The sequence below is a fragment of the Guillardia theta genome, assembly GCF_000315625.1.
Source record: "Guillardia theta CCMP2712 unplaced genomic scaffold GUITHscaffold_34, whole genome shotgun sequence".
In the NCBI taxonomy this organism is placed as follows: domain Eukaryota; class Cryptophyceae; order Pyrenomonadales; family Geminigeraceae; genus Guillardia; species Guillardia theta.
In genome coordinates this window covers 324,786-346,731 of record NW_005434640.1, presented here as the reverse complement: position 1 = coordinate 346,731, position 21,946 = coordinate 324,786, and the positions used below count along the sequence as shown (strand labels likewise).

Here is a 21,946-nt window from a genome sequence, read left to right as displayed (position 1 = left end):
ATGTATGCCCGCCAAGAACAACAACACAACCAGTAGACATGCTGCAGACGAGGACGGCATCTCAATGGACGGTTTGACAGGTCACGCACTGAGAGCTGGAGTATTTGCTGGGTTGAAGTAACTGCATCTCAGGCGCGGAAGTAGCTTTCAATTTCCTCTCATCTGATAACTTGGCATTTAGTTTTGTCCATCAAGGCAACGATCCTGAAAGCCACAAGATATCATTCAACAACCTTTCGATCCCGTGATTGCAACACGCGTATCGACATGTTTTGCAGACTGGGCAGAAGGGATGGGAGGGATCGACATTGGGAAGGTGGTGGTGAATGTAGAGGACAAGAGCGGGGGGAGAGAAAGAGAAGAGCAATGAAGGAGATAATGGGCTACTCGAGGGAGGAGAAGCAGAACCAAAGTGTGCTAGAGGCAAGGGAACCCTGGGGTGCACGAGCCAAGCGCAAGAACAGGAGTGCCAGGGCCAGGAGCGGAGTCAGGAGGAGGAGGAGAATCAGGAGGAGGATCAGGAGGAGGAGTTGGTAGAGGAGTAAGGCCGAGCGGGAGCAGGAGGAGTAGGGAAGAGCGGAGGGAGGGGAAGGAGCAATGGCGAATTTTCTTTCACCATGTTTGTCTTGCAAGTTACCAACCACCACCCCTTGCAAATTCACAGTATTTATGAGGTAGGGTGTAAATTCAAGTACCCACCATTCGTATGGTGTTTGTTGAACAATGGTACCCCTGTATACAGTACCCTACCTACTAATTATTCAAATTTTCACTACCCCTACCCTCTGTGCATCACAGGAGATTTCGGTGAGATTTTCTGGGAACACGGCGCGAGAACTTGAGACTTGAAACTTCAGTCACGACACACAGGAGAGGAGAGGAGAGGAGAGGAGAGGAGAGGAGAGGAGAGGAGAGGAGAGGAGAGGAGAGGAGAGGAGAGGAGAGGAGAGGACAGGAGAGGAGAGGACAGGAGAGAGATAAGGAGGAGGAGTAGTTGACCAGAGTTCAGAAGTGCAAGTCCGAAAAAACATATGGTTTAACGCAAACACCGATGAAGGAGAAACGCACGAGAAGTTTCTCAAAATCTGCTCCCCCCCCCCCACCCCCTCCCTAAAGAATCAACCCCACATCGCAGGTCAGGTCAGTACTTTTCCTCGCATGCACAGATCAAACGTGCAAGGGAGGGTAAAACTCTTATCGCGATCGGCAGCCCGTCTAGCACCTCCCCATCCACGTTGAACTTGTCCTCGGGGCTCTGGGGAGGGTGTCAATGTCAACCAGCTGGGCAGGAGGCTGGGAGGGTCCACTCACGCTGGGGTAGAATCGCATCTCCACCGCCTTCCAGTGGAAAATCCGACGGTCCCGCACGTGATCCCCCGAAGTTAACTTGGCCCCCATCTGGATCACGTCGAGCCTCCCCACCTGCCAGAAGGAGCTCAGCTAGCGCTCAGCTGAGGGAGGGGAGGGGAGGGGAAGACGGGAGGGGTGGAGGAAAGTGAGGGGGGGGAGGAGTAAAGGAAGCAGGGGAAGGGGGGAAGGGAAAGGGGAGGAAGGAGGAGGCGGAGGTGCAGTCTTACCCCCCCGGGCACGGCGATGACGTCCATGCAGCCGTCGGACAGGTGGACGAAGGGAGCTGAGATCTTCTCGGTGTTGAGGCAGCTGGGAAAGGGCAGGGTAAGAGGAGAGCAGGAGCTCGAGAAGCCTGGTACCCGATCGCCAGGAAGGTCCCGTTGACCCTCTGCCAGACCTCTCGCCTCCTGGGCTTCTCAGCTTGCGGGGTGCTGGGAGACATCTGCGGGGAGACGCTCCTGGCATTGCTCTCCTCCTGCTTGCGTTGCGCACAACTTCAGGGCCCTGGAGCTCCTCGCTCCTCTCCTCTTCACCTCCTCCCTCCACTTCTCTGCCAGGTGGAGCAGCGCAGATCCCCGATCCGACACGTCGTTGAGTCCCTTGAGCCTCCTGCTGTAGTCCAGCTCCACCACCTGCTCGTCCTGTTAGCACCGTTCTCCCCATCCTCGAGCTCCAACCGTCTTCTCTCTCGCCTCCTCCATTTCGGATTCCTGAGACGCCCGTCGGATCTGCGAGGAAGAGTCAGGAGGAGGAGGAGGAGGAGGAGGAGGAGGAAAAAGAGGCACCGCAATGACTCCTCCTTTGATGCTTACAAGCCCTGATGATGCTGAATAGAAAACTTCTGTGTCAGCATGGAGAAAACTCTTCCTACCCATCCTGTCCTTGTATCCCTCCCTGAGAGCAGCCGACCTACAGCCACAGCTACAGCCACAGCCACCACCACCGCCACCACCACCTCCTCCTACTACTACTCCAAGGTTGATGCTACTGCTGTTGCTACACGAACTTATATTCGCTCTTTACCTTCCCCGGTTTCATTGTTTGCTGTCGCAAAAAAGTCGTACTCTTTTCCTTCAAACTTTCGAAACTCGTCCGACTTTCGTCTTCGTCGACCACAACGCGGACAAGGCTGGTCGTAACACGCATGAGGAAGAGATAAGGAGCAGCAAAGAGAAGAATCAATTGCAAGAGCCAGTATGAGCATCAGCATCAGCATCAGCATCGGCATCAGCATCAGCATCGGCATCAGCATCAGCATCGCAAACAGCCAATGTCTTCACTAGACAGCTCCTCCACACGATAATAAACTTCCTCATCCCTTCCCCATCATGACTGCAATCTCACCTGTGGAACAGACTCGAGGAAAATTGAAAATTCTGTCCCGCAGACCACGCAAACCCCGTACTCGATCTTGACATCCTCCGAAGAGTTTTCATCCTCCACCCCCATCAAGTGCGTCACGCTATTCTCGGGCGAGATGCAATCTTCAAATCTCTGCCCCTTCCCCAGCCCGCTGCTATCAACACCGACCTCCTCCCCTGCCACGTGAGAGCGGACGCCAGCTTCTGTTCCCCCGACCTCCTCCTGCCCCTTTTCTGAGCTCGCCACTCCCTCGTGCTCGTTATCGCTCTTCTGCGCTCCTCCTGATCTCTCACCAGCCTCCTGCGGGTCTTGCGATCCTCCATCGCCCTCGCGAGCTTTTGAGGCCTCCCCCTGCTCCCCGTTCGTCTTCGTCTCGTCGTCCCGATTCTCGACCTCTTCCCCATCCGCGTGCAGTCCATCCTCCCGCTTAGGCAACTGTTCGCCTCCTTCGTCTTGCCTTTGCTCCTGTCCCTCATCTCGCACCAGATCCTGCTCCTGCTCTTCTTTCAGCTCCGTCTCCGTCTCCTGCTCGTGCTCGTGCTCGTGCTCGTGCTCGTGCTCGTGCTCGTGCTCGTGCTCGTGCTCGTGCTCGTGCTCGTGCTCGTGCTCGTGCTCGTGCTCGTGCTCGTCTTCCTTCTCCGGCTGCGGCTGCGGCTGCGGCTGCGGCTGCGGCTGCGGTTCCTGCTCCGCCCCAGATTCATCTTCACGAGGTAGGACAACAGTTTCCTTCTCTGTAACCTGCAACGTTGGAGGTCTCGCCTCTTTCGATTGAGCGGCTTGTGATTCTTGTTCAGTCTTCTGCTCGTCCTGTACGACTTGCTCGCGGCCATCGCTCTCAGACTGTCCCGAGATCTCCCTCGAGGCCAAAATTTCAACAGACTTTGACCACTTTGCTTCTTCCTCTCGCTTCAGCACAGGGCTGCCATCCTTCACAGCCTCGCTGCCCTCGGCACGAGTGTCCTCGAACATGCTGCACTCTAGAGTCGGAGAGGCTTCTTCAGTCGCCTCCTCTCTCTCCTCCTTCTTCCCCTTAGCGCAGTCCGACTTGGGGATCCGGGCCACCAGCTTCGACATTGACATCCCATCCGCAATCTTGATCCCTCCCTGATACGGATCCACTTCCTCCTCCTGGGCCATCTTCGCCGCTATCGCTGCTCCTGACCGACATCGGAGGCAGTTCGGCCCGCAGGTACAAAGAGGCCTCTCCCTTGCTGGCAGCACCTGCCACCGCAACTCAGTTTCCACATCTACTTTCGTCACGTTCCCTTCTCCCTGCTCCTCCTCCTTCTCCTCCTTCCTCTCCCTCCCTCCTTCTCACCTCTAGCGTTCCCTTGCAGCCTTTCCACGCGATTATTTCCTTGATTGCGCTGACTGCATAGCGAGAGCGCCCATACGTGCTCCTCAACTGCAGTTGGAACCAGTCAAAGAGAAAACGGGTCGCAATCACCTCATCAGCTCACATTTTCGGATTCTTCTGCAACTTTCCCTGGGATGCCCCATCCAACCCCACAGACACTGCTGATCAAGTCAAGGCAGAACCGTTGATATCTGCTCCATCAGCAACCAACCTAAACATCGTGATATCCTGCTGCACAATCCGCAACACATCCAATGGCCGGATCTGTAACAGGAGACTTCACAACAAGAGACAGAAGGGAGTAAGGGAGGCAGAGGAGAAAATGGAGGATCGAGGGCAAGGGATGAAACAAAGTACAGGTTTAGTCAAGGTTGTAAAGCTGAAGTAGCAGAGGGGTAGATTCAGCAGGAGGACAATTGGGACAAGGGAGACCTCGTGGCATTTCAGGATGATGTACGCAGCTGCATAGGAGTTGAAGAAGGTGGAGATCTTAGCCAAAGTCCCTTCAGAGCCGGCAGGAATGATCCCTGCAAGGCATCAGCAAGTTGCCGATCCTTCAGGTCCCCGGCTCTCACCGACAGGTTTCAAGATCGCTTTCGCGCCATCATGTCGGGAGATCAAAGCAGTGAAGATCTCGTTCAGCGTCCCATCTCCACTCACGCTGATGATCGCCGAGTATTGGTCGATGTCCACCTTCGACACGATCTCGGATGCGTGGCTAACAGGAAACAAGATCAGAATGCTTCAAGTGAACGGGGCTGCCGCATACCCGTGATGTGTCGTGACAACTACGTTGCACTCCACACCCACAAGCTTGAACAAGGGCTCGACGAGGCGGAACCGCTTCGGCCCACTCCTGGTCCCAGAGATGGGGTTGATGAAAACAAGGCATTTGCCGCTGATTCCTCTTGCTGAAAAGGCCACGGCGTTCACTGCAAACGAGACATCAGTCAAGGGGATGACAGGAGCCATGCTTCAAACTGACCAGCCGCTGAGAAAGTTTCGATGCCGTCTGGAGTTGAGAAGCTGTGAACCTCATATTGCTTGTACTCTGTCATGAGTTGAGCCGCCGCTCAGCTCACCTTCAAATTCCCGACCCGCAAGCAATTTCTTCACCTGATTCTCCATTGGAGTCTGGGGTGGTCAAGATGTGCACGATCACTCTGAACTTGTCCTCTTCAAACGAGCTTCGCAACAGTCAACAACATGACACACAAAAATTCGGCAGCACCTGGCACGCAAAATGTTCTTGGCTAAAAATTTCCTTTCTCTCTGCATAGGTCCCGACCACCATTTGATGGTCAAGGATGATGGGCTCACGAGGACTTGACATCTGTTGAGGGAAGTGAAGATCAGTCCGGACATGGGAGGGGAGGTGTCAGAAAACTTTGAGAGAAAGGTGCAAGAGATGCACGAGAAGAGGAAGGTGTAAGAGTTGCAAGGCATGAAGGGGTGTAAGAGGCGTATGAGAATACTTGTGTGTGCTGTTGATCCCTGTCCCGATTCTGCAGAACTTACAGCTCCACTTCAACAAGTCCTTACCCAATCAAAGTCAGCTTGGCTTCAGAAGAGAGGAGAGAGCAGGAGAGCGGGAGAGAGCAGGAGAGCGGGAGAGGGCAGGAGAGAGAGAGCAATGGTCGATGAACAACGTCAGGCAGCCCTCCCTCACCTCCTCGTGCCCATGCAAGATCATCCTCTACGCGTCGCTCCTCCATCCCGCCGCCCCCACCATTCCACAACGGCAATGAAACGTCGTACAGCTAAAATGTAACGGATAGAAACGGAAAGCAGTCACCGGATCCGACTCCGCCGGTCCGATCGGATCCGAGCCTCCGGGAGGCTGACGGTATATCGGACTGAGTCCGCCGGACGGTACGGTCCGACCCAAACTTGGCTCAGTATGCCTTCACTTAACTGTGCGCACTGAGGACAAAGATAGCAGCGAAGGACAGGAAGGCCTTGACCTCTCCGAGTCTGCCGGGCTACTGCTGGGACCGAAAAAACTGCACTACTGCAATGCGTTGCGATCTCTCTTTCCCCGTCCTTTTCCTCCTTTCTTGTGGCTTCTCCTCCTTGTCTACTGCCTTCTCAGGCCCCTGGCACATGGTATGCAGGTTGTCCTGGCAGGAAGGCATGTGAAGTTTTCAACTTCTCCGGATTCTTCAACCCAGCTTTGGTGTTCTCGTTCCAGCAGCCTGGCGTCCTCTATGAATCGAGATCTAATGATGGTACTGCCGTGACCTTACGAGACAACACTGGGATCCTTGAGACTTACCTACAGTCATACCCCCGCACTGGATCATCGAATGACTTCCAGTATGCTTATGTTCCATCCTTCAGGTGCTCGGCGCCTTACACGTACTACACCTGCCTCAATGCCAACTACGACTCGACCGCCAGCTGGCAGCTCGTTTACTCCGACGTGCTCAACAAAGACTACAGCATCGACTTTTCCAACACCTCCTTGCAGTACAGCTTCCAGACCCCCCAGCTGTGCGAGTGGCGGACAGGAGCAGTAGACGCGTCGGTGAGCAGAGGAGTGTACGACGGAGTGAGGTCGAGCAGGGTGGAGGAGATCATCGCGGCGCTGCAATCCGATAACAAGAGCTACACTTTCTTGACCTCATTTTGGACAGGCACTGCAGTTGCGACGAAGGGATCAGGGACGGTACCATGCTTCGACTGCGCGTGTAAGAACGGATACATTGGCGACGAGACACCTGTCGGTGACAACGACAGGTGTACGATGCAGCTGTGCAACGTGAGCGGGTGCGCGCGGAGCTTTGTGGATACACCGGTGCCGTCATGTGCGACAAATCAGATCACCTTTCAAGAGCGGCCGCAAGTTCCAGGGACGGCAGTTGAAAGTCCCCCGGGTCAAACCGAGTCTCAACGGATGCCTCCGACGGCGAGTCCATCTGCACTCACAGCAGGGAGCTGCCGAGTACATCCCTGATCACCGAAGCCACGGGCTGCTGATAGTAGCAGTCAGCGCAGCCCTGGCGGCCTGCCATTGGAGTGTAATACTGCAAATCATTTGAAGCCTGACCGTGGCTCTGTGAGTCGGCAGCACGAGGCAGCTCATGCGACAAGAGTGCTGAGAAGTCTGCACGATCGGTGCAGAGCTTTGTCATCAGAAACAGCAACTCGAATCACAGCTGTCCTCCTTACGACTTTCTTGTGTTGTCTGCCTTCGCAGTCTTGTCGTGGCATACAGGATGGTTCTAGTTTGATCAATGATACACATGTCACGTGCTCTTGACTGATAGAGACATTAAGTTTCGATCCCGCTTTTGATGCAGCGATCAGACTAAGCTGAAACAGTACAAGAAATTCCGATCCCTGTGGCTAACTCACTATTCTTTGCATCGTGAACATGCAAAATCAACATCAGGATGATGGTATGAGGTAGGATTAGTAGAAGTCAGGAGAGCTGACCAACAGTATAGGGCTGACTGCCATCATGCAACTTCCACTATCGATGTGTCGGCCTTGAGCAAGCACGAAATGGCCACGGATTTCAAAGCGACTTCTAATACAACATTGCAATCACAATTCATCATACTTGTTTCCGATTTACAATCCTCATTGTAGGTCAAAAAAAAATACAACCACAAGCAAATTTGCCAAGAATAAATAAAATTTTCTGGTCCCCTACATACCGTAAGACATCGAGCTGAAGTGAAAACGTGTTAACGTGTTGTTCACTTCTTGAAGATGTTTGACAACCACCCGAAAGCTTGGCTCATCCCCTGCTTCTGCTTCCTCACAGGCTGTGTACCTGAAGCTGTCTCGACAAACAGCTCTGCTGCTTCCTTGAACTCCTCGTAGTCGACATACCCGTTCATGTCTATGTCCATGGCCGTCAAGACCGCATAGGTATCCTGCCACATCTTGAGTTTCAACGACAGCTCGAACAATAGCTGGGCGAGTCAGACCTGAAGGACTTGATTCTGATCCGCATCTTGACCTCGGAGCTTGGTGAAGGCAGAAGCAATCTCTCCGGCTGTGATGTATCCGCTCGAGTCCCGATCGATGGTTGCGAAAAGTTCTCTCAACACCGAATCGACAGGCTTTGCGCCTTGCGGAGGAGCCACTGGGGGAGGCTCGAGCCCTTCGTTGGACGCCTGAATGATTGCATCCACCTCTGCAACTAAGAGGGACAGCAAAGGTTAGGATGCTGCAGCTATCAAGGAGATGAGTTGCTACCTGCTTGCTCATACGTATACCCAGCGTCCATCCTGGCTTCGATTTCTGCTCTGCGCACCTTCGCCGCCATGCGTTTAGCGTTCACCACCAGTTTCTGCTTGCCAAAATAGTTTTCCTTGCGGAACTTCTCGTTTTGAAAGTATCTAAGTTGGTTCGTTTTCTCGTAAGTTCCCTGCATCATCACTACTGTTATTGCTGATTCAAGCAGCACCATGTCATACCCACCGTCTTGCTTCCGTCGAGCTTTGCCTTCATGATGTCACTCATCTCCCCGACCAACTTGGTTCCTCGAGGCAGGTCGAGGATGTCGCACTCCTCATCCGTCAACGGAGTCTCTTTCGGCGATCCCGACATTCTCAAACGGCAACCCTCTCTCCCGACGCACGATGCTGCATAGCGATGGCTGCTGGCTCCCGCAGGAAGCATCATGGCTGGGCCTGATAAACTTTGACATGCTCTGCCTGGTAGGGGCGGCAACCAACCCCAGCACAAGGGGGACCAGCTCACCCCCAGCAGGACAAGCACGCTCAGATTCTTCGCCATGCTGCCTGCTGTAAAACTCCAATTTTGAAGTCGACTCTACGCATCGATATAATTATACATAAATCATTAGGTTTGCATCAGATATTATGTATAATTATGATAACTCTTGCTCATTTGCATCTTTGAAATTTGTGACGGACCGGATGTACTGAAAACCAAAACCCTTGAAAGTTTCAAAGTTACTCAACACTGAAAGGCACTGTTCACTTTTTACTGCTGTTCAATACGAAAATGCTGCCGCGGCGAGCTGCCGGGGCCAGAGCCGTCGCACAATGATCATCACTCAGTGGTTTTCTTCACTGAGGCTACTCACCGTACGGCGGCGTGCGCCCGCACAGACGGTCCCGACCAGCCTGGCAGGCTCTAGTAGCCTCCGAGACTACGTTACCTGGCGGCTCAATGGAACGATGAGCGGTAGCTCTGCACTTGGCTCCATAGCGTCTCAGCAAAGCCTGCCGCCTCCTTGTCATCCCTCTATGTCAACCGGGCAACAAGCTGGGCCGTCACCTCTGGTCAGACGAACTGGAGCGAGAGGGTCTCTGATGATGGTGATGGCTGCCTCTGACGCCTTCCTCGCGACAAGCTCAAAACAGCTTTTGATGAACTGTCAAACGTAGCTCAACAAATTTCGTTCCATCCCGCCTCCATACCTCAGCAGTGCCGTTGGGACTTTTTCTTGCCCTGTCCCACTGCCGCTTGAACAGCCTATATGATTGCTTCACTGTGATCTTGCCCAGCATGTACCAAGCGTTTCCTACGTTCCACTGCGACATCCTATTGTCAACCCCTTGCCGGCCTATCACCTTCAGCCTGCACTCACCAGGGCAAACATGACCTCCTCGCCCTCCGCGATGATTGACAGCTGCCCGCTCAGCTTGTTGTAGAGCGCCTGAAGGATCTCGTCCATGACCAGCAGCGGCACTGAAAGCACCGCTAGCAAGAGGAGAGGTATAAAGCACATCAAGGCAAGCCACATCACTGCAAAGCTCAAGGGATCGTGACTTTCGGGTACCAATGCTCGCTGATACATCGGGACGAAACTCTGCACCACTTGGGCACGCACAGGAGGCCAGATCAAGCGAATCCTTCCACATCTCCGAGCTCTAGATTTTCTCCTCCTCTTGTGCTTGCGAGAGCTCTGATCTCTGTCCTCCGCTTGCTCGGTCTCTGCAGTACTCGCCATCGCTGACCGACCCTGACTAGATCGCTGCCGATCGCCCTCCTCTTCGATCATCTCAAAGCGATCAGAGATTTGTATGTTTCCACCATTCTGATCCAGCGCCATCTCCGCCGTCCGCTCTAGAGTCTTTCGAGCGGTGGTGGTCACATAACGAGCAAACGAGATACCAAACTGGGCCATCTGGACGAGGTCCTCCTCGTCGATCGAGGTGATGGTCTCTTTCAACTCTTCGATGATCGTCTCTAGCACCATCATCTGCCGCACAAAGTCCTCCTCCGCCGATCTCTGCGTCTCCTCCGTCCACTCCTCTGCCATCCTGTGAACCCGTCAAGAAACTTAACTAGTGCTGTGCTGACAGCCTGACCGGTTCCTCATTCTTTGCCTGATGCCTCTCATCTCCGCAAGCAACGACGATTGCTGCACACAACCCGTCAGTGTCATGGGAGCTCGTCGCTTACAGTCGAGCCTCGTCGGCCTCTAGTACAGAAGACGACATCATCTCCTCTATCTGTCATGCAGGTCACTTCTTCCTCCCGACGCCCCCGCAAGACTCACCAACATGTCGTCCTCCAGCGGTTCAGCGCTGCTGTCGTTGCGGAGTTGCACACAGGACTCGATGTACTGCTTGGCCTGGAAGGATTGGCAAACCTCAGCAGGGACAGGGCAAGGGATTCTCTCACAAAGTTGCGACGCTGCTCCGAACTTTGCGGCAGCTTCTCCTTGAAGGAGCCGAGTACCTGCCAGTAGCTCAGCTCGAGTCTCTCGACCTCTCCAGCTTGACACCTCGCCGAGTTTTCCCAGCACTTGTCCGAGCACAGACGCGACTTGAGCTGCCTCGAGGTCCCAAAGCCTGTCCTCTACATCCTCCAGCCCCTATCGCTCAGCTCATGTAAGGGAGGAGCGTTCCGCGTCTAGTTCCCCTCACCTGGATGAAGGAATCTGCAGCTTCTCGTAGGGCTTCACGTTGAGTGTCGGTCAGCCGCAAAGACATGGTGCGATGAAGCTTGTTTGAGCTAAGGAAAACAGCGAAGGCAGGGAACAAGGTATCGCCCGTGAAATCAAAGGTTAACGATGGGTTTCAAGAGATGTTATGCAGCGATCCTCGAGGAGTCCGGTACTTGCCCTCTCATCGTCTGAGCTCGTCTTCCTTGTAGGGTACTTCTCTTGCTCCCCGCCCAGTGGCTCGCGAAAGGAGCAGCAACCATATTCTCTCCAGGGCACTACAAAGGGAGCCGGACCACTACTGTCAGTCACGGAGTCCCGGGCCCGGCGCCGGCGGCAGCTCCCGGGCGCCCGGGCGAGCAGGCCCTGGTAGGCGTCTTATTGGCTAAGTTTAACTTAACTTTGAGTAAACTAAGCGTGCGGTGAGATGAGATCGGAGGATTTTGTCACTGACAGTGGGACTCTTTACTCAAAGTTAAGGTGAGGCAGGTCTGGTCGAGGACTGAGCTCGGAGGCTTCAGTGACCCTGCCGCTGTGCCAGTGCTGGAACTGTCGCACAGCCTGAGTCACAATGGGACAGCACCATGCCATAATGGGCAGGCCCGGCCGGGCACAACAGCCGTCGAAGTTCACCCCGCGACTGAGCCCGATCGGACAGTAACCGTCTGATGAGCGCCGACTGTTCGACGGTTTTCAACGTTCTGAGTCCGATCCATCAAACTTTTGACATCTCTTCGATGGGCTCTGTAGGGGTCCTTTGCATGGGAGATTCAGGGGTACTCGGGGGTGATCCAAGCAGCGGTCAGTAATGAACGTGCGGGAGGAAGTGAGGCGAGCGACAATGGCGATGAGAGCGAAGGGAATGGGAGGAGGTGAGAGCACGAGCAGCAGGAGAGAGGATCGTGCCGAGACACGCGGCAGGGCAGGGGATGGAGAGTCGACGTGGAAGGCAAGAGGATCAAGGTCGACATCGGACTTGATCTGGGACGAGTTGCAGCAGCTGAAGGGGACGAGGGTGGAGGAGGCGGAAGTGAGAGCAAGAGATGTCGTCGATTTCACCAACGAGCCCGTTCACAGCTACAGGCAGAAATACAGCGATGGAGATGCCAAGGGCACTAGCTACAGCAGCTCTGTTCTACATGCCTTGGATGCAAATGTAAACAGCTCGTTGAAGTATTATTCGATGCAAGACGAGCTCAACAAGATAGACCTTGACAACATCAAAGAGCAGAACAGAAAGCTCATCGACGACTTGAACAGAGCTCTCAACAGACCCTCAGCTGATATCAAGACAAACAGCGTCTTGAGCGGGTACGAGCACACAATCCAGTCAAGGGCGAGCTCGGCTAAGACAGAGGGCAACGAGGTTATCAGGGTCACCTTGACTGTTTGCGGTCTTGATGCTGAGAGTTTCATGAGGTCGTCGGTCCACGAGTTTTCCCAGGGGGTGGCGAAGAGCCTTTCGCTGCCCATCCACGCCATCTTTGTTTCTTCGGTGGACCCCGACGAGGGCGGCTGCTTCAAAGTCCGACTGAACGTGTTCTTCTCGAGGGAGGGGAGCCCTAGAGATGTCTTCGATGCTATCAGAAAGATGTGCCAGGAGAAACCTCCCTACCTGCTGCTCGAGCGTGAGATCCAGATCTTGATACCTCCCCTCTGTGTTCAGAGCTTGCAAGCGGAGCTGCTGCGTGAAGGCTCCTCCCAGCCACTCTCTGAGATCTTTGCCTCTCGATACTCTCCGCTGAACGAGACGAGAGGCTTGTCACAGCACCTGGAGACAGACAGGTCGAAGAAGCTGCTGCAGGAGTACAAGGAGAGCCTGACCAACCTGACGCATCGAGAAGTGATTCATTGCAACTCGAGGGAAGAGCTCATCAACTTCATCGGTCACTGGGCGAAGCAGGAGAGCAGGAAGCAGATCAAAGAGGACATGAGGATGTGCAAGAATCTCAAGTGCGTCACGAGCATGCTCAGCAACAGGCGCGCGATCATCGCTCTCGAGCACGTGATTGCTCTCAGCTTCCTCCACCGCCAGAAGCTTGTGGCGTACCTGGATCAGCCGGAGCTGAGCAGCTTCACCCGCGGCTCTTTGAGGGACTTGCAGACAGACGATGCGACGGACGAGGACCTTCTCTTCTATCAGGAGCAGCAGGAGAGGAAGAGAGCTGCTTACTCCTTCAGAGGGAGCCAACCGGAGAAGCCCAAGCCTCGGGACCCTCCCCCTTCAGCTGTCTCCGAGCCGTCCTCCACATCCTTCGCTCCTCTGACGAGCCTGTCAGGGCCTGGCAGGACACCGAAGAACGTGTCATGGGCGAGAGATCCGCAGGTGACGATGAGTAGCATCCTTGAGGAGGTGATCCACCCTACTCGTTCCGGGGGAAGCGACAAGGGCCAAGGAGCGTTCGGGGCAGAGCAGGAGGATGTGGAAGGGAAGGATGCTCTGATGATGCAGCGGCTGCCCGGGCACGAGGCCAGCTCAGCCTATCCTCCTTCTCGAGCTCTCCTTCAGCGACAGAAAGCGCTTCCAGCCCTCCAGGTCCACTCGGATGACGACGGGAGTCTGGGCAAGCGCTCTTCTCCTCCTCCGGAAGGAGCCTCTCCCCTCACTGCTTCCGAGGCCTCTCCGCACGTTCCCCTGTCAAACCCCGTGCGCATCGAGTGCCAGCAGCTGGGAATCGACCTTATCCGATCCTCCGACGGCCGACTCGTCGTCCTCGACATCGCCGACGGCAGCCGCACCAGTGGCCTGAAGCTCGGGGAAGAAGTGACGTCTCTTCCCCGGAAGGTCTTGGAGGCGCCGAGCTCAAGGGAGATGAAGGAAGCTATCTCCAGCTACATCCTCCTGGAGACTCTCGAGGCCTCCTACGAGTCCCACAACCCCTTCCTCGTCTTTCTCGTCCTCCGCGAAGAGCAGCCGGGGCCCTCTCTCCCCACTCCCTCCTCCTCCTCCTCCTCCTCCTCCTCCTCCTTCCCTCTTGTCAAAGTTGTCGTGCACCTCCCTAAGGGCAAGATCAAAGATCTTGGTATCCACATCCGCAGGGGGAAGTTCTCAGCTGCGGTCGTCTCCAGCTGCGACCCGGGCAGCCCCGCGGCCTCTGCTGGGCTCTGTGTCGGGGATCTGATCGTGGGTCTTGGGCAGCGGAAGGTGAAGGAACTCTCGGAGGAAGACGTCGTGCACTCTTTCAAGGTAAGCTCGCCGCCCCCAGCTGGTTTCCAGCTCGACTCTTGCTGACATTGCAGTAGGAGAGCACGAAGGGCTTTCACCTGCTGGGGGCCAGGCGGGAGGGGGTGGAACACTGGCTGCTCCTGCTCAAGGAACCGACGGGCCGCTCGTCCCTCGGGCAGATCGAGCGGACGTTTTCTACCTCCTCCCTCCGGATCGAGAACCCTCTCGAGTCCTTGTCCAGGGCCATGTCAGCCGCCGGGGCCGCCGCGTCCTTCGGCGGCTCCATGCTCAGCAGGGCCTCGTCAACGGCCTCCTCCTTCCCTGCTGTCCGGCTGAGCAGAGCCTTCTCGGAGACGTGGAGGAGGGCGGCTGCGGGGCAGAAGGTGCAGGTGCTGGTGGCGCGAGGAGACAAGGGAGTCAAGAGCTTCGAGCTCGAGGCAGGAGGAGGAGAGCTGGGAATGCAGCTGCACAGCAACGAGCAGGGGACGAGGATCAAGTGGATCAAGCAGGGGGGGATCGGGTACCAGAGCGGCCTGCGGGAGGGGGACAGGCTGCTGGCGGTGAACCTGATGGCGGAGGATGATGATGAGGAGAACAGGAGCCAGGCGTCCTTCAACCAGCTCTGAGCTGACTGTGAGCTGGAGAGAAGGAGGGTGAGCGGTTGGTCAGCGCGGGCTCTGCTGGAGACCATCGAACAAAGTTTCTTTTTCAGCTCTTCTAGTGTCACAGTGATATAAAGTACAAGGGATGCTACACGCCAGCTATCTGACCTCCTCCTGCTCCTCCTGAGAAATCTCAGGTGAATTTTATCAGATCGGAAATCTGGGAGGAGCTAGTGCTCCTTTGGCCATCGTCGTCGTCCTCCTTTTCTCCTGGAGCTGCTGCCGCTCCTTCTGCCCCTGCTCCTGCTCCCGCTCCCGCTCCTCCAAGTTGCCTCCGTGTAACGACAACTTCGACCTCCAGCGGCTCGTCGAAGGGGTTCAGCTGGAATCTCCGAATTCTCAGCTTCACTTCGCTTCCTTCCTCCCCCTCGCACAGTCTCTGAACTTCCCCCGCTGACCTCCCTTGCAGCTCCTCCCCGTCCAGCTGAAGGACCTCGTCGTCCAGGTTAACCTGCGTTACCCGTTTCAACAGGAGGGAGCGAGGGGGCGGCACTGAGGGGGGGGGGAGGAGGACGAGGAGGAGGACGACGACGAGGACGACGAGGACGACGAGGACGACGACGAGGACGAGGACGACGACGAGGAGGAGGAGCACGAGAAGGGGGGGAGGGAAGGGTTGTTCGGACTGACATGCGGTTGATCGCTGAGCTTCCTCTTGACCCGCAGCTTCCCCTCCTCGTCTGCTACATCGTCATCGCCATCTCAGCTCCCCACCTCTGCTGCCTAACACTCTTTGACTACTCGCTCTGCTCTCCCCTGCCTCTCCCCTCCTCTCCCCTCCTCTCCCCCTCTTTCAATCCTCTGCCATCCCCTTCTCATTTCCTTTCGTTTCTCCCCCTCTCCTTCTATCCCTTCCCTTCCCTCCTGGTGCTCGTTGGTTCACGTCGCCTCACCTCGCTCAAGCACGAGGCCCAATCCAACTTGTTCCTGCAGGTCTGTAAGCTGCTTGTATGTACTTGACTTGCACGCACCGTGAAGTCAAGAGAAGTGTAGAATTCATCCTCATTGTGGAAAATCTGTTGTACTGCAGATAAGAATTCCAAGATGTTTTGAGACGAGCAAAGACAAAGATATGTATGGAAGACTAGAAGACATGGTAAAGACAAGACAATGAAGTTGAAGATTTGAGAGAATGGAGGAGGAGGAGGAGGAGGAAGACAGGCGGGCAGAGGGCGGGAAGAGGAGGAGGAGGGAGGAGGGAGGACGGGAGGGGGAAGAGAGGAGGACAATGGAGATTGCAAAGGAAGACAAACGGAGGACTTGCACTGAAAGCTCAAACGAGATGAGATTTCCTTTCCTGCGTCTCCATCGGGTCGTCCCAACTTTCATGGTCGCAGGAAGACTGGAGGGGCGGGTGAGAGGAGGGAGCGGCAGGAAGAGCTCTTACCGTCCTCGAGTCGCTGTCGCTTCCTCCTACCTCCGATCGGACCTTCTCTTCCAGCTCCATGATCTCCCTGCTCTGATCTGCTATCCTCTGCAGGCCGGATGGATGAGAGTGCAGCAGGAGGAGAGGGGAGGGGAGGGGAGGAGAGGAGAGGAGAGGAGAGGAGAGGAGAGGAGAGGAGAGGAGAGTAGAGGAGAGGAGAGTAGAGGAGGACTGTAGGGGAGAGGAAAGGATGGCGGGTCATAGCGTACGTGAGACAGGAGCTCGATATCTGTGCGCAAGTTTGAGACGACGTGACGAAGCTCCTGATTACTTCCATGTGAGACAGGAGAGGAGAGAGGAGAGAGGAGAGAGGAGAGAGGAGAGAGGAGAGAGGAGAGAGGAGAGAGGGCCTCTTGTGGGGAATAGAGGATAGAAGGCCGTCGAGGACGAGAGGGGACGGGGTAGCAGAAGGGGACTAGCGTGGAAGAGAGGTGGAGGAGAAGGAGGAGGAGGAAGGAGGGAGAGAACCTGGTTCTGTTGGTGTAAGGACTCGTCTGTTGGCACTCTACATCGACCGTTCACTCTGACTTGAAACTCACTTGTAAGGAATCTCACCTGATAGGAGAGATGCCCAAGTCGAAAAGGCCGTCGGGTTCCTCCGCCGCCTCTCTCACCTGCGGATCAGAGCAGAATCAACTTTGCGTCATGGCAGGGCAGGAGAAGACTTGCCGTCGTCGAGCCGGTCCGGGAGGATGAGGAGTCAAGATCCGAGTTGCCTCCGAGTTCCTCCTCCTATCGAGCCGAAGGCGGTCAGTGGGCGGAGCACAAGGTAGACAAAGAGGAGGAGTAGATGAGGACAAAAGGAGGAGGAGGAGCGAAGGAGGGGAGATGGGAGGAAGGGAGGGGATCAAGAGAGGAGGGTAAGAGGGAGAGAGGAGCACACTTACTGCTTTCCTTTGAAAGAACGTGTGTTGCTGCGATCGCTTCTTTTCGAGATCCTTCCAGATCGAATCAGGAAGGGTGGAGAGGGGAACTGTGACAGGAGAGAAGGGATGGGGAACGGGGAGGAGCAGAGCAGGGATGCAGGAGAACACGGAAGTGGGTTCGGTTGGATAAAACGGATTAGTTGAGTAGAGCAGAGAGCAGATTCTGTGGCGAGAAGGAAAGGAGGGAGAGGAGGAAGAGGATGGGGAGAGGAAACATCAAAGATGCCGGAGTATGGGAGCAGGAAATCGTTTCGTCCCAGCACCTCCCGTCTCTACCTGCAGATCCATGGACAAGTGACTTGCGATCTCAACAACCTCGATCTTGATTCTCTCAAGCTCCAGCATAATCTCCTGGAAACGCAGCAAGCGAAGGTTTCACTCTCCCGTCCTCCAGCCCAACTCCTCCTTCTCTTCCTTCACCTCTGAGATGTGCTTGGCGACATGGCTGTGCATCCTCATCTCCTCTAGATCTTGCGACTGCTGCTCCCATCGCAGCCTCTCCTGCTGTGCCTGTCGGCCGTTCAGAGACGAGAGGGAGAAAGACGAAGAGGGGATGAGAGAGGAACAGCAGGGAGATGAGAGGGGAAGCAGTGATGAACATGAAATGATCAACTCTGCACTGATTGTTCGTCTTGTCACTGGTGTCATCACGAACAAACACACGACAAGGATGGAAGCTACTGTTCTGAGATGAGAGTAACAGCATCATGCAGCATACACCACTCACATCCCTCCTTGCCGCCTCTGCCGCGACCTTCTCATGCTCCAGCGCCTGACATGTTCCAGCCGTCACTGCGGGGGGGGAGGTCAAGGAAGACCGCGACTCACGAGCTTCAAGGAGGGAACGATCTCCGAGAACTTGCAAGAAGGTTGGGTTTGATTGCCAGGGAGGGAGAGGAAATGCTGTATATCCGCGTCCGTGACGAGTAGCTCCTTGCTGATCAGCGTCCTACAAGGATTTCCATCAGCCTGCACGGGGGGAGAGGACAGGGAGATCTGTGTACGAGATGAAGGACATGATAAGCTGCTTGTTCTTCTCAACAATTTGCCTCTTGGACGATTTCACCATAGGGGTTTTGTTCTGAGGAGAAGGTAGCGGCATCAAGGGTGGGGTGCGAAGGAAGGCGGGTCGCAAACCTTGATCTTGGAAGGAAGGTAGAAGTACTTTTCACACAGGAGCCTTTTCCTACACGTGAGTAGACAACACTGACACGTGAAACCTCTGCTCATCACCTCTCGAGCTTCTGAAACTCCTTGTAAGATTTCTTGACCTTCAGCCTTGTCAGTCATCACCCTGACTCATTCTCGCCTTCCCAACCTTTGCGATGCACTTCCCATCCTCAGAGAAAAGAGAGATCTCGTACAGGGTGGAGGCGTTCTTCCTCGGAAACGCTTCGATCGCAAGCTTGCATCTCACAAGGTTCGCCATCTTCAACAGGATTGACCTCTCAAGGCAGCTGACAGAGCCCATCGAGCTGGCGAAAGAGGGCTCGCGGATGAAGTCGCTGTAACGCGGAGAGTGGAGGGTGGAGTTTGGCTCCTGCATGGTCGGACTCGTAACCATCTCCTGTCCTGCGCGAAAGAATCTCAAAGTGAGCATTACACAACCCACTTTGTCTTCCAGCCCCCTCCCCAGCTCCTCTTTTCCTTTCCTTGTTCTTTTCCTTCTTCCTACTCCTTTGTCCCTAGTTCTCAACCCTGGTCCCCTCTTCCTCTCTTGCTTCTGCCTTCCTGACTTCCTCCCTCCCTCCCTCCCTCCTTCCCTCCCTCCTTCCCTCCCTCCATTCTCGCACCCTCCCGGACATTTTCTGCAGAGTTGTACCTCCCTCTGCCCACCCCACCTTCCACCTCAAGTACCCACAACTACCGGAGCTCCTGACAACCCCCACCCCCTGAAGCGAACCCACCCATGCTACCTCCAGGAAAAAAATCCCTTCAAAACACCCCTCCAGACGGGGTTTTACCTTTTCGAGACCACCTTACCCCCTCGGTACAAAGTGTGTCTACTACCCCTACCCCTCTAGCCAATATGGTGTCGTCCCCCATTTCCCAACAGCTCACTCCTTTCCCACCCCACCCCCGTCTGTCCTCTTAACCCCCACCCTTATTTTTCCTAATGACTACCCGTACCGTGTTCTGTGCACCAACACCCCCTCCAATCAGTACCTTAGAATGTAAGAGTCCTTACCCCTACCCCCTGATTGATAACATATCTGATGACCCCACCCGTCTCTAGAGACAACTTTGTGGGATTGTGACCCCTCCTCTCCCCTATACTTGTGGACCCTCCCCTTCCCCTTGGCCACGACCCTCAGAAATTTCCCGCGAAAACCAGCTAACAGGCTTACCCAGAGGACTAATCAAGGCGAGGAGAGGAGAGGAGAGGAGAGGAGAGGAGAGGAGAGGAGAGGAGAGGAGAGGAGAGGAGAGGAGAGGAGAGGAGAGGAGAGGAGAGGAGAGGGGAGGGGAGGATCACAATAGAGTTGATGAGTGGGCTTGGCATGCATCTGGTCTTTGTGTCCTAACACAGGGGGGTCGTACGGCCTTCGACCCATTCGTGGTAGCAAACAGATTTCATGTTCGATCTTCGTAGCTCAACTCATCTCCTTTCAACTGCGGTCAAACTCGTCTAAGAAGATCGAGAATCTCCCAGATCCGAAGTATCTGAAACCCGTCTCTCGTTGCCCCGACGGGCTTGATAGCCCAGGTTGTGGAACCCCGATACCTGCCATGAATGTTAGTGTCATGGGAACTAGCTGACACCTGACTTCATCCCAACTCACTCCGTGGTAACGCATGGAGAGCGTTTGACATGCTGGTCGAGAGGTAAGAGGATGGTCGGAAGGCTTGACGTTCCTGCAACTGGTGCTGGAGCAGGCTCTGGTCGGTAGCGCTACCAGCTTCTCCTCCTTGCCATGGCGTCTCAGAGGTCAAGGAGTGTTCCCTTCGTCTCCTCGTCACTGCCCTCTCCTGGAGTGGATCCTGCTCCACACTGTCCGAGCTCTCTCGCGCTTCTCTCGTGACCTTCCGTTCCAACTTGCTGATCCTCGCGTGCTGCTCCTCTACTCGTTGCTCCAGTGTGCTCACTCTACTCCATACGCCAGCCACAGGAAAGAAACTCCTTCCCCGAAACAGCCCCCCTTCCCCCGACTCTGACTCGCAGGTATCGCTCAGCATGCTCACGCCTGAGTCATGTCGTCCTTGTTCGATGCTCAACTTGGAGCTTCGGGTCCTCCCGTCATCTTGGACGCTGATCTCTGAAGCTCTCGAGCTTATTTCTGGGCTGTGGCTATCACTTTCAATCAAACAGCCCTTGTTCAGGAGGAGGCGGTCAATCGAGGAGTCATTGCTGCTAGGCTTCTCACACGTGTCAACAGCGTCGTCGACACTAAGCTGCTCTCTTTCCAAAGCACAACGATCCCAGTGCTCGTTGAGCTGAATCACTTGTCTGTGTTCCTCGAATCTCTTCCATATCCCCTGAATCACATCTTTTAGTGCCTTGTGCAAGTTCTCAGCTGCAATCACGGCAGTGCTAGCTCCGCTTATGATGACAGTTTCAAGAAAACGACTTGTCTTGATCAGCTCCATCAGTTCGTTCCGGCAAGGCTCCACGTTGTCTGAGACGAAGTCGATGAAGGAGTCGACGGGCACGAACACTCGTTGTGAGATCACAACGCATGAGACTTGGTTACAACCATGTCCTTGCGGCGACTTCAATATCATCCGTGAAATCTCGTTTGCGGACGAGCTCCTTTCGTATCCATCGAGGAACTTCAACCCTGTCGGTACAAGGTCTCCCCCAGCAGCAGCATCGTCCTGGGGCTCTGGATCCGAGCTCGAAGAGTCCAGGAAGCACATCTCCTCCTCCTCATCTCCTTCGTCTGCTGGAGGAAAATCACCCCCAGCTGCTGTGGAAGTTGTTGGGAGCATCGACGGTACCTGCCAGACAGCAATGTCGGATCACACTGAAAGAACCTGCTCGTTGACTTACAGCACTCGTCGCTACCGAAGTGTCTCCTCTGACCACCAGGGAGTCCCACAAGTCATCGAGAGCCTTTGCCCGTCTATGGAAGGACTTGACATGTTCGAGTTGAGAAGCAGAGGGCAGATCCTCGGCCTCCTCCTCCATGTCTTGCAAATTTCTATCTAGGGCCCGTACCAGAGCTTTCAGGCATAGATGAAGCTCCGACAGCCTCACGACAGAACCAGGGATGGCCCTGACAAAGTTGCTGATCCCCTGCATGTACAAGTTTCGAAGGGCGAGCGAAGTCGATTCCCCTGCATTGATGAAAGTGCAGAGGGAGTGAACACAGACGTAGTCGCCTTCAGCTCTCCGGATGACATCTACCTGCTGCTGCTCCTCCAGCGACTGCTGCGGATGCCGCAAGGTGCAGAGCCGCGTTCCAGCCTCCTCTCTCCCACCTCTCTTCCTCGTCTCCGGCCTAGTTTCGGCACAGAAGTAGTAGGGAAAGAAATCCCAGCCGTCCTTCTGGACGAGTGCTGGAGCTTGAGGGGTTGACGACTCATCCACGTTTGCCACAACATCAGTAGAGTGTTGCTTGAGCAGCATAGCTACTCATTGCTCTTCAAGGCCGGTGCTGAGTGATCCTGCGTCTGAGAATACCTTGAAGAGAATGCTGTATCCGTGACTGAATTCCTCAGTGTGCTGAGGCAACAACTCTTGACCGTCGTCTGAAGTCGGAAGAGGGAGAGGGCCTCGGAGAGGGAGAGGCAGAGGCAGAGGAAGAGGCAGAGGAAGAGCCTGTAAGAGGCGCAGAGGCAGAGGAACCGTTGAGGAAGAGTAAGCCTGAGGGAGAGGGAGG

The 21,946-nt window shown here is 55.2% G+C and overlaps 7 protein-coding genes across 7 annotated transcripts; 2 read left to right on the top strand and 5 right to left on the bottom strand.

Moving 5' to 3' along the window:
* Positions 1-1,141: 1,141 nt before the first annotated feature.
* On the bottom strand, positions 1,142-5,197 carry GUITHDRAFT_138846 (hypothetical protein; the record flags this gene model as incomplete). Its single annotated transcript, XM_005832550.1, is given in 16 exon segments — positions 1,142-1,255; positions 1,312-1,422; positions 1,578-1,659; positions 1,710-1,825; positions 1,884-1,982; positions 2,002-2,078; positions 2,374-2,479; positions 2,695-3,933; positions 4,031-4,117; positions 4,173-4,227; positions 4,281-4,333; positions 4,502-4,596; positions 4,645-4,787; positions 4,839-5,001; positions 5,055-5,120; positions 5,152-5,197. The coding sequence occupies 16 exon segments, from the start codon at positions 5,195-5,197 to the stop codon at positions 1,142-1,144; spliced, it is 2,652 nt and encodes an 883-aa protein (XP_005832607.1).
* A 235-nt stretch (positions 5,198-5,432) lies between these two features.
* On the top strand, positions 5,433-7,110 carry GUITHDRAFT_138845 (hypothetical protein; the record flags this gene model as incomplete). The annotated part of the gene is made up of 4 exons (XM_005832549.1): positions 5,433-5,495; positions 5,581-5,620; positions 6,184-6,808; positions 6,891-7,110. The coding sequence occupies 4 exons, from the start codon at positions 5,433-5,435 to the stop codon at positions 7,108-7,110; spliced, it is 948 nt and encodes a 315-aa protein (XP_005832606.1).
* Positions 7,111-7,773: 663 nt separating this feature from the next.
* On the bottom strand, positions 7,774-8,632 carry GUITHDRAFT_108501 (hypothetical protein; the record flags this gene model as incomplete). The annotated part of the gene is made up of 4 exons (XM_005832548.1): positions 7,774-7,953; positions 8,008-8,222; positions 8,279-8,450; positions 8,504-8,632. 4 exons carry the CDS (start codon positions 8,630-8,632, stop codon positions 7,774-7,776), a joined length of 696 nt encoding a protein of 231 aa, XP_005832605.1.
* Positions 8,633-9,217: 585 nt separating this feature from the next.
* Positions 9,218-10,992, bottom strand: GUITHDRAFT_108500 (hypothetical protein; the record flags this gene model as incomplete). Its single annotated transcript, XM_005832547.1, has 9 exons — positions 9,218-9,273; positions 9,329-9,425; positions 9,472-9,585; positions 9,642-10,317; positions 10,366-10,418; positions 10,557-10,631; positions 10,682-10,738; positions 10,785-10,874; positions 10,927-10,992. 9 exons carry the CDS (start codon positions 10,990-10,992, stop codon positions 9,218-9,220), a joined length of 1,284 nt encoding a protein of 427 aa, XP_005832604.1.
* A 792-nt stretch (positions 10,993-11,784) lies between these two features.
* Positions 11,785-14,735, top strand: GUITHDRAFT_138842 (hypothetical protein; the record flags this gene model as incomplete). The annotated part of the gene is made up of 2 exons (XM_005832546.1): positions 11,785-14,130; positions 14,187-14,735. The coding sequence occupies 2 exons, from the start codon at positions 11,785-11,787 to the stop codon at positions 14,733-14,735; spliced, it is 2,895 nt and encodes a 964-aa protein (XP_005832603.1).
* A 169-nt stretch (positions 14,736-14,904) lies between these two features.
* On the bottom strand, positions 14,905-18,723 carry GUITHDRAFT_108498 (hypothetical protein; the record flags this gene model as incomplete). Its single annotated transcript, XM_005832545.1, has 16 exons — positions 14,905-15,222; positions 15,402-15,451; positions 15,665-15,698; positions 15,743-15,787; positions 16,159-16,245; positions 16,666-16,702; positions 16,753-16,811; positions 17,085-17,135; positions 17,400-17,474; positions 17,544-17,633; positions 17,842-17,895; positions 17,952-18,072; positions 18,128-18,204; positions 18,261-18,303; positions 18,357-18,394; positions 18,442-18,723. 16 exons carry the CDS (start codon positions 18,721-18,723, stop codon positions 14,905-14,907), a joined length of 1,461 nt encoding a protein of 486 aa, XP_005832602.1.
* A 1,009-nt stretch (positions 18,724-19,732) lies between these two features.
* On the bottom strand, positions 19,733-21,693 carry GUITHDRAFT_138840 (hypothetical protein; the record flags this gene model as incomplete). The annotated part of the gene is made up of 3 exons (XM_005832544.1): positions 19,733-19,848; positions 19,907-21,062; positions 21,115-21,693. 3 exons carry the CDS (start codon positions 21,691-21,693, stop codon positions 19,733-19,735), a joined length of 1,851 nt encoding a protein of 616 aa, XP_005832601.1.
* Positions 21,694-21,946: the final 253 nt, after the last annotated feature.